At 47.3% G+C, this 12,434-nt stretch overlaps 1 protein-coding gene across 7 annotated transcripts in view; it reads left to right on the top strand.

The window, feature by feature from the left end:
- The window catches only part of LOC112565022 (nucleolysin TIAR-like), a 105,138-nt gene extending 97,885 nt beyond the window's left edge, over nucleotides 1-7,253 (top strand). For all 7 annotated transcript variants that reach the window (XR_003099322.1, XM_025240241.1, XM_025240242.1 and 4 more), the window contains one exon: nucleotides 2,223-7,253. Coding sequence is in view for 6 of the 7 variants with exons in the window: in XM_025240242.1 (XP_025096027.1) it covers nucleotides 2,223-2,250 (28 nt within the window). In the remaining variant the exon portion in view is untranslated. The remainder of the gene's footprint in view (nucleotides 1-2,222) is intronic.
- Nucleotides 7,254-12,434: the final 5,181 nt, after the last annotated feature.

Genomic DNA, 12,434 nt, shown 5'->3' with positions numbered 1-12,434 from the left:
CTGTTCTCTCGGGAGGCACCGTTCTCTCGGGGAACATGAACTGGAAAATCCAAGGGAGAAGTGCATGGCGAAAGTGTAGCGAGGCATTCTGAAAGCACAAGGAAGCGACGAGAGCACTCCTAGTGTTTCCAGGGTTGACGGGAAGTTGAGAGTAGGCCTTTCTTGGCCATGGGCGGGTGCAGTGACGTTGATCGATCCTGCATAACGGCGGGTTCTTGCGCCTGTCTTGGGCGGCATACATCTCAAAAAAGGCGTGACGAATGACCTTTCTCCTCTCCCTCCCCTTCAGCAACTTGCCACGTACTCGAACGCCCGTGCCTTGTTTTTCAGTGTTCTGCTTTCTAGGCGGTCGGTTTTTCTTTCACCCCTCTCACACACACCCCCAACCCCCCTTTTTTGAAAACACTTTTGATCGTCGTGTTCAGGGACATCTCCTGAAAGCTCCCTTTCTGTGGATGATAGCGGGACAACCTCCATTGCGGATGACTACAGTTGACGGAAACCCACTTATGCAATTAATAATATGGCGGTAAGACAAAGGCTGGAGAAATTTAGCTTGCAACACCCAGAAATTCTCTCGGTTATCCAGAGGACGTAGTCGTCATTGACGACAAGCTGACATCGTGGCCATCTGGAGATCACACTGTCCGGCAGCTCGAGGTAGCACCGAGCATCGTGTAGCACGCTGAGCGCGACAACCTGTTACAAGATACACTCGTGCTGACAGCTCGGGGTCAGTAGTAGGAGGCAGGGATCAAGACAGTCGTGGATGCACAAGATCCGTGGAGCTGACACAGTCAGGGTTATCTCGCCTGCCTATTTCCTCCCCGTGACCCTTGTTCGTATTCCGCCTTTCCAGCCCGCCAGCATCCTGCCTTCCATTTGCACGACGGCCAGACCCCTCCGAGGGATTGATGATGAAGATTTATTGACGATGATGACCAGAGCACGACACGGGGGAGAGGGGAAGAACCAGCAGAGGTTTCTGCTCCGACTTTCTTTTCCATAATGTCGCTTACCGAGGGCAGACATCACAAGGAGAATCTCTCGTGTTTTACTGCTACTGTCATTGGCAACGGCTGAAACACACAGTTTGTTGTGGCGCTCTAAGGGGGGCAAGGAGAGTAGTACACGACAATGCAAGAACCTTCTGGCCACATTTATTGCTTTCAACCTCTACACGGACACCACCTCCCTTAAACTGATCTGTACAGCTCCTATAAAGACGTCGCCCCAGAAAGAAGATATTCTAGTCGACAAAGTATTTTACGTGAGTCCGTGTGTTGGCCTGCTCTTCATTACCTTTTTTGGACCATGCCTTGGGCTTCGCAAATAAGGTCGACAGGTGCTGTGCCTTGTCCCTTGAACCACTTAGCCTGCGGTTCTTGGCTCGATGTGACATCAGTCGTCGCTAGTAGGCTGGCGAGCAGGAGCAAGGCGACATCGGTTGAGCGACAAGAGGGCGCAGTAACTGCGAGCAGTCAATGTCTTTTGTGTTCAGTATTAGCCAGGCGCGTGGACGACTGGTGTTCTAACAACCGTTCACACGTAAAACGTTGGAAGTAGTCGCGCTTCTTTTGTTTTCCTGTATTTACATACCTCGGTTGGACGCTGAGCTAACGGAATACTAACCTCCCCTTCCTGCCTTCCCTGTCTCTTGCCGCGATCAGCCCCACCCGTCTCTCAACCTTTTCTTCATTATTCGAGTGCAGAGAGGAAAGCGATATGCTTGTGAACAACCGAGAGTTAAGATAACACTATCAGCTGCTTCATTGCACGGAACTTCTATGTCCGTCTCTTTCCTCTCGAACGGTGGGGCCGCGAAGGGACGTGATAGATGGTGCTTAAGGTAGGTCTAGATGTAAGCCCTGGGGATATCTCTCACTTTCGCGTGGTACCTTGGCCAGACATTGACAGAAGACTAGAAATCCCTTGCGGCACACCCATAGAAGACGTCCAGATATAAGATGAAAGCTTCAGGAAAATTTAGGAAAGAAGTTGTCTGGTTCAGGTGATGAGTAGGATAGAACTGTATGATTTTAAAAGTGGCGTGTTCATGTGAATGCCTTTTAACTATGTATACAAATTTATACTCTGCTTTTGCTGGTGTGTCTATGTATATACAAGACTGTCATGGGGGTGGAGGTAAATCTCACTAACAACAACTCTTTATGTAAAGCCCAGTGACGAGCGGCCTTAAACTTTGAGATGATTTGTTGCAGGGTTCCTGGGACAGTGACCTTCATGTAGACTAGCTAGCGACATGGGCTCAACACAGCGCGGCCACGCCCCTCCCCTCTTCTCTCCGTGCCCTTTCCCTGGCCTCGGTACCTGCAGCCGTGGCGACAGAGAGCGAGTGCGGACGGCCAGCGAGGTTGCGGGTGGCCAGCATGGAAACAGCATGTGCAGGATCCGACTGACCTTGTGTGTACATAAACCATCTGTCGTATCTAATGTCACTTTTCTGAAGCATGGAGTTGTGGACTTCACATGATGATGCTGTGTTTGGGGCTTGGGTTGGGTGGTGGGGGCTTGCAGAAAGTTTATATCTGATGTGGGGTGGGGTGGGAACGGCGAATCGTTTGGGGTGCGAGGGTGTTGTATTATATAATGACATTTATAATGATGATTGTTTCTGTGTCTCGACTGGCGGTGAGGGGCTGGTTAAATGCAAGCACTTTTCCCATTCTGTACATACAAATCCAGATGTGTAGCTAGTGTTTAGATGTATGACGACCATGTGGCTCTCGGAAAAAAATGTATGTGGATAAATGACGTGTTACAAACTATTAAAAAAACTGACAAAATTTCAAAAAAAATTAATCTGGAAATGTGTTTGTGTGTGACTTCATGGTTTAGCCATATGACAATGTCCAGTGTGTAGACTTTAGAGGACTGTTGTCGGGCAACACCGAATGTTTTTGAAATGTATTTTGTCACGGACGGTGTGGCTGTAACTCGCAGTGACCAACGCGAGAATCCACCATGCCAACGCAGCGGCCTGGACACGCACGGACGATCAGAGGGAAGGGAAGCTACTCCATAGTCATTTTTCTTTAAATTACTGTCGTTGCAATCCTTTAAGCCTCCTCGCGGCCATAGAAATCTCGTAATCCTTTTAGGACCATATAAACGCCCCTTTCAATTTTTTAGAAAATAAATCTTAACTGCACTTCTGAAACTGTTACCTCTAACATTTGCATTCCAGGACAGTCGCGATTTTAGTGCGACCTTTTTTGGTTTAGGGGTGGGGATGTAGGCCTGCTGAAAATTAAAAGGCAAGACCGTTCTTAGCCAGACAAATACGACTAAAATGTTGCGAGTTCAGCAAGTTTTTTGAAATTAACAAAACGTTACCAAACATGCTTGAATGTTTGTCTTTATTTGTCCGCTAAGAAGGGTCTTCATGGAGTAGCGAGTGAACCTTGTGCATGGTCTGCAAGAAGAGTTGTGCTTGCAGGAGAGTAAAGGCGTCGGACAAATGGAGTTTTTCTGGGTAGCACTAGAACTAACCAACCACCATCAGCAGGCACCTGACTTCTTCTCTGTGGTGCGTCCAGGTTGCAAGTTGGCCAGATTTTTTTAAATATATATATATGAAATGTACTGCACACAAGTTCCTTCACTGTAAATTATGGCTCATTGCAGCGAGGTGCATATTGGTTACATTTGTTTTTGTCTGTCCTTTGTTTTCTCTCCCCCTCAACCCCGTTTGTAACAATTTAAATGAAAGCAGCTGTCTGCGTGATGTACGATAGAGAAACTATATTTGATACGCCCATGATGCGTCGAAGTGCATGCATGATCTGTGTATGATAAGGACATGTCAGGCTAAAATCCTGTTGGTCTGTGGCGCAGCGTTAAATGGAGTCTGTCCATGTGTGAGGTCCTTGCATAGCCATTATCTCGGACGTTATATTGCGGTTCCTGTTCGAATACGTACAATTAATTATCTTTGCAATGGCATATGTATGGTGGCGTTTTCTTTTTAATATGTGCGAAAGGTGAAAACTGCTCAGACGGATCAGGAACTGAGATGGTTGTCGCCAGCTGGATAGGGCTTGTCCTGCTGGAAACGGTTGCCCATCGTCAGGGAGAGCTAATGCCAGCCTTGTCCAAACATTATTGGACAACCGACATTGTGCATTTCAGAAAGCAGGTCCGTGCTACGCGCCCACAGCTTGTGCCGAGGCTAACTGGGTTAGGATGGGATCCTTGACAGTTAACTTGGACCAAGTTATGGACGACTACATGCTCTAGGATAAAACCCATAGGAGGATCGACAATTGTTTGCAGTTGTTAGAGGGATGTCGCGGTAATAGGCGAAAGGCAAGCTCGCTCGGTAGAACTTCCTTTGCCAACTTGGGAAGAGTGGCGAGGTAGAGAAAAGCGGTTAATTCAGTGTCTGGCTCCCAGGGAGAGGGGGTGGGAACAGTGTCACCCTATTAACTTTGACGAATTCACAGGTATTGATAAATTATCAAATAATCACCTGACTGGGCTTGGAACGACACGCTGGCCCCGATTCTTGTTGTTGCATGTGTGCGAGTGTACAGACAAATGGTTCATTATATGGATATTTGTGTTGACTATAATGTTGATGATGATGCATTCGTTGTGTGCGATGTTTATTATTACTATTGAAGGTATTTCTATGCGGAAGTTGCCTGCACCTGTAGATATGTCATCTTTCGCTCGCACGCTCTCTCGTTCACACACACACACAGCATGGTAGAGTAGTTGATCATTACTGTAGTCTAGTAAACATGTCAACCTGGATCCAGTGCCCATCGGTTCTTGGCTCGTTATACAGTCGTCTCGCTGGTGGGCAATGGCACCACTGAAGGTAACCATGGTTGCGCGGTGACACGAAGGACCCTGGTCGTGCTCGGCGACTGCAGTTTGGGGGAGGGGAGGGAGAACTGGTTGTAGGTGGTAGGTTTTAGTGCTCATCGCTCCAGCATTGAATGTGTGTGCCTCTGTATATACGTGTGACCATGGGTAAAATGCCACATTTGTTTTTGTATCCATGCCAACGCTATTGTCAGAACGAATTCTCGCTGAAGAACGCGAGTACACTCTGGCTGTAGTCGTGAACCGAGAGCTACTCGTTGTCCCGGGGACAAGCGTCTTAGTTTCATGCAGGCGTCCAGACTTGACCCCTGAGTTAGAAAGCAGTGACACTGGGGTAACAGCAAACTTTGTTCGGACATTGTGTCCCAGCTATGAAGACAAGTTTCTTTTCTTCCAGCGTTGACAACGACTTGCCCACGGGAGCCCGTAGTCACAAGCGAGAGTACCTATCTGGCTTTCTCCACCTTTTTAGCAACCAGACTTCTGTACCGCGGAATGTTCATCAACAGGCGACTCGCGTTCACTTACAAAGAAACATGCAAATGTATGTATACCATGGTCACACTTCCCTTACTTTCAGTTTTCATGTTTCAGTGGGAAACTGTAACTGCTGAGTGCTGCAATCTCTGTATACGTACGGAAGCTGTGGCTTCTCTGTTTTTTCCTCCAAGACCGAGAATATGTTTGGGCGTGATGATTTTCTTTGTCTGGTCATAGGACAAGTGTTTCTCTCTCTCTGAGTGCAGTATGTCGTATTTGTATTTGCAACTCCTGTTGTGGTCTAACCAACAAAAATGCAGTTTAAACGGATGCTATTCTTTTGTCTCAGGTCTGTGTGCACACATCAATGACTTTTGTAACTTTGGCACACTGTTTACTACTCACGGCTGTCTTCAGGCGTCTCGCCCTTCTTTACCTCCTGGTCAACACCTCCAAACTAGGAGCGAGGTTGAACGCTGCACCGACCTCGCTGTTACGGTCGTGTGTAAATCCCACTGTAAACAAATGGTAGGGGTTGTGGAAGATTCCCAGTGGGTTGGGAAGATTTGCCAATTTTTGAGACAGAACTGAGGTCCTGCACACAGGAGAAGAGCGGCTAGTGCAGCGGAAAGTTTATTAATCGGACTAGTGACCGCTCCTAAACATCTGTGACTAGGTACCAAGTGTTTATTGGGATGTAATTGCTCTCCCTATCTCCACCTACCCACTTTGACACGTCGACGTTTTTCTCGCGAGATATGGGTGGAGAGGAGGAGTGGTTGACCGGTTTTACTTAGCATCTAATGTTGCCCGCAGGATTTTCTGGCCCAGTCGTTGACAGTTGGGTTGTCGATGCTGGTGCATGGCGGGATCATACTGACATCAACTAAGGAGACAGGTGCTGAGAGAGATGGGTGGTGACAGCCACTCGCGGTATAAAGTGCAGAGGGAGTATGAAGGTTGCAATAACCTAGTATCTCCTCCCCACCCCCAGTCCCCAAATTAAAGTGTGAAGTCTCTACGCTCCTGTTGGTACAACAGCTGTCGTAGTGTCGCTGTGGCCTTGCGTTTATATGGCTGGCTGCTTACACCCAGGCCTGTTGATGAGTTCACGGGACATGTTTGGCTTCCCCACCCTCTCTTCTCACCCTCTTGCAGTAACCGACCTCACCCGCCGTGCCCAGTTTCTTTTTTTGGCCGCGGTCATCGGCACGGCTTTTCCAATATAACAAAGGTTTGAGGATTAAGGGAAATTGCGACAAAATTCCACGCGAGCGCTGAACTCGGGTCTGTTTGATGCTTGTGCACGTGAACGGCCACTAGGTGTCCTCATGGAGCACCTTGAATGCCTTTTCTGTAGGCTGTCAAACCGTTTTGCATCGGGGTTGTTTTTGTTTTGTTTTTTCCTACAGCGTAGACCTCTGGGCAGAGTCACTTTGTTCTGAAGAAAATGAGGGGTTGGGGTGGTCTTAGAAGCGATTTTTTTTCTTGTTTGCTCATTCTTGCATAACCAACCCAGATACCTTTAAGTTCATCGTTTGGCCGCAGTAACATAAGCAGTTTTCTGTATCACCACCTTCACCATCACCTGCTGCTTTGACCGCCCAACAGCCTCACATGTCTTACCTGGCAGGTTTTGGTCCCCTCCCCCGTGCTGTGAGGTTGACGGGAAACTAAAGTTGTGGAGAGAAGTTAGAACACCTTCCTTGCGGCGTTTTCTCAGTAGTCTCTGTATCTGTACTAGCCGTTATGTTTTGTTCATTTGGCACGTTGCTGGTAAGCCAACCCTCTCCCCTCTTGTTTCCAAGTGACTGTGCCAAGACAAGGTTGTATATATACTAGGAGCAAAAGGGAAAAAAGAGACGATGAAAATGATAATCTGTTTGGCGTTGGAGATTAAAAACCAGATTTCTACCATGGCACTCGGAGTTGTGTGTGTGTATGGCTGTGTGCACGTGCAGCAGAATAGCAGATTATGGTGCTAATGTGTGTCCGATTATTGTCTGATCAATGGAGAGACGCTTGCCCGACACGCGACTCCCAAGAGCCATGCGACCACCGTCAATAATTTTTACTGTTTCCCGCATTCGTATTGATGATTCAACCGGAACGCTGCTGCAAATACCATCCACAGGATTGTGATGACGAGGTCTATGTAGAACTGGTGCGTTGCTAAGCAACGGCTGTTCCCAGAGATAGAACTGGTGCGAGGGCTAACGAGGGTCGTTTTCCTCTTAGTACAGTCGTCTGGACAGACTTGTAGGATTGGAATCATCAAGCATTTATTGCACCAAATACGCTACAAGGATCATTACAGACCACGATAACATACCGAGACAGACTGACAGCACCATGACCACACTAAAAGCAGGAGAAAATTATGAAAAGGCGAGGAAAGGTGGAGGCTTGAAAAAAAAATAAATAAGCGTGCGAAACGATGAGCGTGTGTAAAAACTAAAGCATAACTTGATATGAAAGTGTTGAGTGTAACCCAAAGTAACCACAGAATAGACAATTTCTTCCCCGGCCCACACTTGTGTGGAAACTTGACCCGCTAGGGTTCGTAACACCTCTTGGGCCTGTGGGAGACTCGACATCCGGGTCGCAGATTTCTAAGAACTGCTGGCACCGTTACAACAGTCAAAGTTGATGTGGCCAATTCTGCTGCTTCTTGGGCGCAAACTAAGACGTTTTGTTGGCTTCAGCTTGCATCCTGAGGGCAGAACAATTCCTTGGAGGACTGGGTCATGGCTGGCACCAGAGGAACAAGTGCTAGAATGTAAAACTGATGGCCTCCCTTGTGTCTCCAAGAAATTTTAATTATGCTTGAGGGGATTGTCCAGTGGCGTTATATCCATCTGTGCTCCATGCGCAGGATTTAAAGACAACAATTAGAAGCTTTGGAGGACGGGTATCCCCATTAGCAAAATTAGAGAAGACGTGGTGAACTGCTGATTCGCCGCTAAACTTGACAAAGAACCAACCGTCCGCAGGCTGACATGTAGTCGGACACACAAGCGCTATGCACAACGGCTTCACCTCTTCCTCCCGAGGACACTGCTCAATGGAGGTTAGCATCCAGCGACTGGAAGACGACTGCAGTTTGCCATTTCTAATGTATCCTGCAAACTGTCGGCAAAATGATTGGAGATTCACAGAAAGTTGAAGAAATAAGTACGATCTTTTGTGTTCAGAAGGTCTGAGCTAGCACAGAGTGTTATCCCATGCAGGTGGATCGAAATCAGTCATCTGCAATGAGTCCGGGGAGGGAGTGGGGAGATGACGGTGCCCTCAACACCAGTAATATCCGGTTCGCTCGGTGTTGCAGCCACATCGAACATTTTATCGGTTGGAACTGTTGTCATCGGGCCCTGTCTCCATTTCAGTAACAAAATCCTGAACAGCATAAATCACATTTTATTTTTTTCAAACCTTGTGGAAGTGCTGTTCTTCAACCAAGTGTTATTGAACCTCGTGATAAGATTGTGTCGCGGTCGGAACTTAACTGACAAAATGCATAATTTACTGCCTTTTGATGTGAACAGTTCAGGGTCCCCTGACCTAGCAGTTGTGAGGGGGAGTGGCTCAGTGTGTCTAAGACACATCGTGTAGAAGGCAGATCGCAACCCTCGCCTTTGACATCGCTGGCTAAATCAGGCGACGATGTTCTGAATGAGCAGGCACCGGCCCAGACAGGCCTTGAGCCAGTAAATCTCCGACTACAAGGTTAAGCGCTACCCGGGCTCAGTACCCGTAACTGAATGCTGAGATTGCGTGCTCCACGGAGTTATCTCGCACTGGCGCATTCGCTATCGTGTTGTTTGGCGACCTGTCCGCAGGCTTACCTTTAGGACATATGTTGACACGAACACATTGAGGGATGTAACAGGATGTGTTATTTCTGTGATTGGAAACTGTGGGTGTGGAGTGCAGGGACTGGGAGGGACCGTGACAGGTGTCTGCCTCCCGGGTGGGTGTGTGTGTCACCATCCTGTCTCCTGTCAGCGCTGCGCCAGGTCAGACCAACCTGCCGGTGATGCTATCATCATTTCCCTCCCCGTTGCTGACAAATCCTCAGCCGACGCTCAACATTCTTTGCTGGCTTCCTCTTTGTGATTACTGTGACAAGGACTTGCCAACGCCTTTTGTAAATGTCGCCTGAACTACTCTCTCGCTCGCATAATGTGTGTGTGTGTGCGTTCGCGCGCGCGTTTACACGTGGCACAGAATATGCCATATAGGAAAAGTGACATGGCAAACAAAATTCAGGGAGACAGAGAGGTTTCATCTTCACATCTTTTCAAAAGACCTTCAGTAATTAGACAACATCTTGGTAGTCCAGCTGTCCTAAAAAAATAGTAATCAAGCATGACTACTGCTGTGCTTTATACTTACACCACATCGCTTGTGCCTAAAGGCATTAGAAATCAAGGTTTGGCATAACAAAGGAATTAATTATACAACGGTTATCACCTACCAAGATGTCTGGTAGGAAGTGAACTCCTCTGTACCATGGTGCTGCTGACTGATCTTGTTCGTGCCCGTGATATGTATCTGCCCCGTCCTGCAGTTTTGCCGGACATCCTATCTCTGTCTCTTGCTGAGCCTGTATGTTGACCTCCCAAGCTATCATCGAGAGAGGAGCAACCTGAGGGTCAAACTGTGCTCTTGCACGGTCGTTGGACTCACTGCATCTCTGTAGAGGCCATCGCGCACCCTAATCCATTCTCCAGCGATTTGTCTCTTCACGCATGCGCACAAATCTTTTATTTTGTTTGACACATTTCAGAAAAGAACTTTGTGTCCGTTTGTCAGCTCAATCGGTCTGTCTTAAATACAACTCCACACTCAACGCTACTATATATAGTTTAAAGCACACCTGTCAAGCTAACAGGTTACCTCATGCTCGCGCGCCTGCTGTCAATAACAAAGTAAACAAAATGTATATATATCAAAGAAAAAAAAATCCATAAACGGACAACGGTCTAGGGAACCCACAACGCTACGACTAGCTGAACTACTTGAAGTACTACATTTTATTTGAACATCAAACTACAAACATAAAGCCGATAGCGCATGCGTGGCGCCAAAGGGCATGAAGATATAGTCTCCATCCACCATAAAACGGGGATAGCCGGTTCAACACCCGTGTCGCGCATACGAACTCGCAGGCTCAACGGTTGAGCATCTGATTCTATTTTGGGAAGGTGAGGGGAAGAGGGAGATGGGCACCACCCTCACAGGAAGTGGACACCCCACACACACACCTCCCCTCCAAGCCCAACGACCGTTGCGTCAGACGCAGCGCGTGACCAGCAGCCATGCGAGCAGTTGTGCGTCTGGCCAGCATCCAACAGTTCAGTCGCACGATGGGGAAACACAAGCCCCGACAATTATGACTCCTCACAACATGGTGAATGAGAGTGGAGACAGGCCGACAGTTGTCGACTTGAAAACAACAACAAATGCTGCAGTCGTGTTGTCGTACACCAGAACAAGAATTAGATATGCAGGGTCAAGCGAAGCTTTAGGAATAACTTGCAAAATATAAAAATAAATAAATAATACCGGTCCTATTAATGAAGAGTCAAATGTTAAGAATAAAGTCTTAGTCAAGGGTCAAGAGAAACAGTCCGAATCATGGGGAGCCATCAAATCAACCAACAACCCTTGTGAACGGAACTAGTCACCCTGGTAGGCAAAGCTTGCTTTTTTTTCCAGACAACTACACTGTCAAATAAATTGTACACACAGTCTTGGCTAGACGTAAACAATGTCACGCAGATATTATCTGGAGTCTTGGTAGGACATCATCTGCCACATAAATACAGTCCTCAGTCTCGACATTACCTCCAAGATTGACCGAGCTTCCTCTCTACCCCCCCAGGTGAGATCAAGATCGACCTTTTTATAAAATACGAGGCAACTTGTCGCAAGAAATTTCTTCATCTGCTTGAAGTGTAATATCCCGTAACCGTAAATATTAAAAGCTTCATATGATTCATTGGCAAGAGGAGATTTGGTATTCTTCGCACGTGCACGGGAATCGATGGAGGGTTTCTCTTGATTCGCTGGCAGGAGATGGCAGATAGTGGCTGGTGGGACTTGGCCACGAACAACCACAACTGACCGTCCAGCCAGGACCACCATCTCCCCCCCCCCCCCCCCCGCGCGACCAAAGCAAATTACGGTAGGTTTGCACACAACTGCGCTGTTTGGTCTCCTTTCATCCCTAGGGGCACAGATGATCACCGATGTAAACCCTATCCCGTCCTACTAGTTTGATGCCCTAGATCCTGACATTTTACGTCCATTGACCCTCGCATTATCCGCACGTTACTAGTCAGCCAGCAGTGGGGTAGGAAGCTGGGGGTAGAGCAGGAGCAGTCGCCTCCCCCCTTGAAAAAAGATAGCGAGGAGGCAAACATGTGAACATCGTTCATTGTCAGCAGCATTCCCAGAGCTGAGCATATTTACGCCACTGGCGACTAAAACGATATTAGTGTATTTGCAAATAAAAAAAACACAACCCATCAGGGTCAGGTCCACTTATCACCTCGTGGTTAATGTTGTCAGTGCACTGAGAAATAAGAAAAACAAATATTCATTGTCATGATTTATGTGTGTGTTGGTCAGGGGAAGGGGATCAGCAAGATATCACTAGTCAATTGTTAACATTGTAATTAACTTGTAAGATTTATACATTTTAAGTTAAGCTGATTAATTTTCTCACCTTTGTACAGCAACATATCTTTTGATGAGAAAAGTCCAGTGTTATGTTTACGGTCTGGGAATGGCTATATTAATACAAGCTATGATTTGATGCTTGTGCCAAGAATCCTAGTGTGGCAGGGGAGAAAACAGCGTCTGTGGTCAACTGTTAGAGTGAAACAAGGGCCAAGAAAGACTAGATGATACGGAATTATTTGAATAAAGCGATTATTTATTACACGGTCCAACCACGAACTTGTATTACTGGACTGCTGGCAGACGATTTTTTTTCCGGTTAACTACTAAAACGAGGCAGTTGTGTACAAACCTTCCGGTTTAGTCACATTCATTGTTACGGCTCGCCGAGACTGACAGCAAGAGGCTAAGCG

Source organism: Pomacea canaliculata, linkage group LG5 (genome assembly GCF_003073045.1).
Source record: "Pomacea canaliculata isolate SZHN2017 linkage group LG5, ASM307304v1, whole genome shotgun sequence".
Taxonomy (NCBI): Eukaryota; Metazoa; Mollusca; class Gastropoda; order Architaenioglossa; family Ampullariidae; genus Pomacea; species Pomacea canaliculata.
The sequence above is the reverse complement of the archived record's forward strand: the minus strand, read 5'-3'. Positions and strand labels throughout refer to the sequence as shown.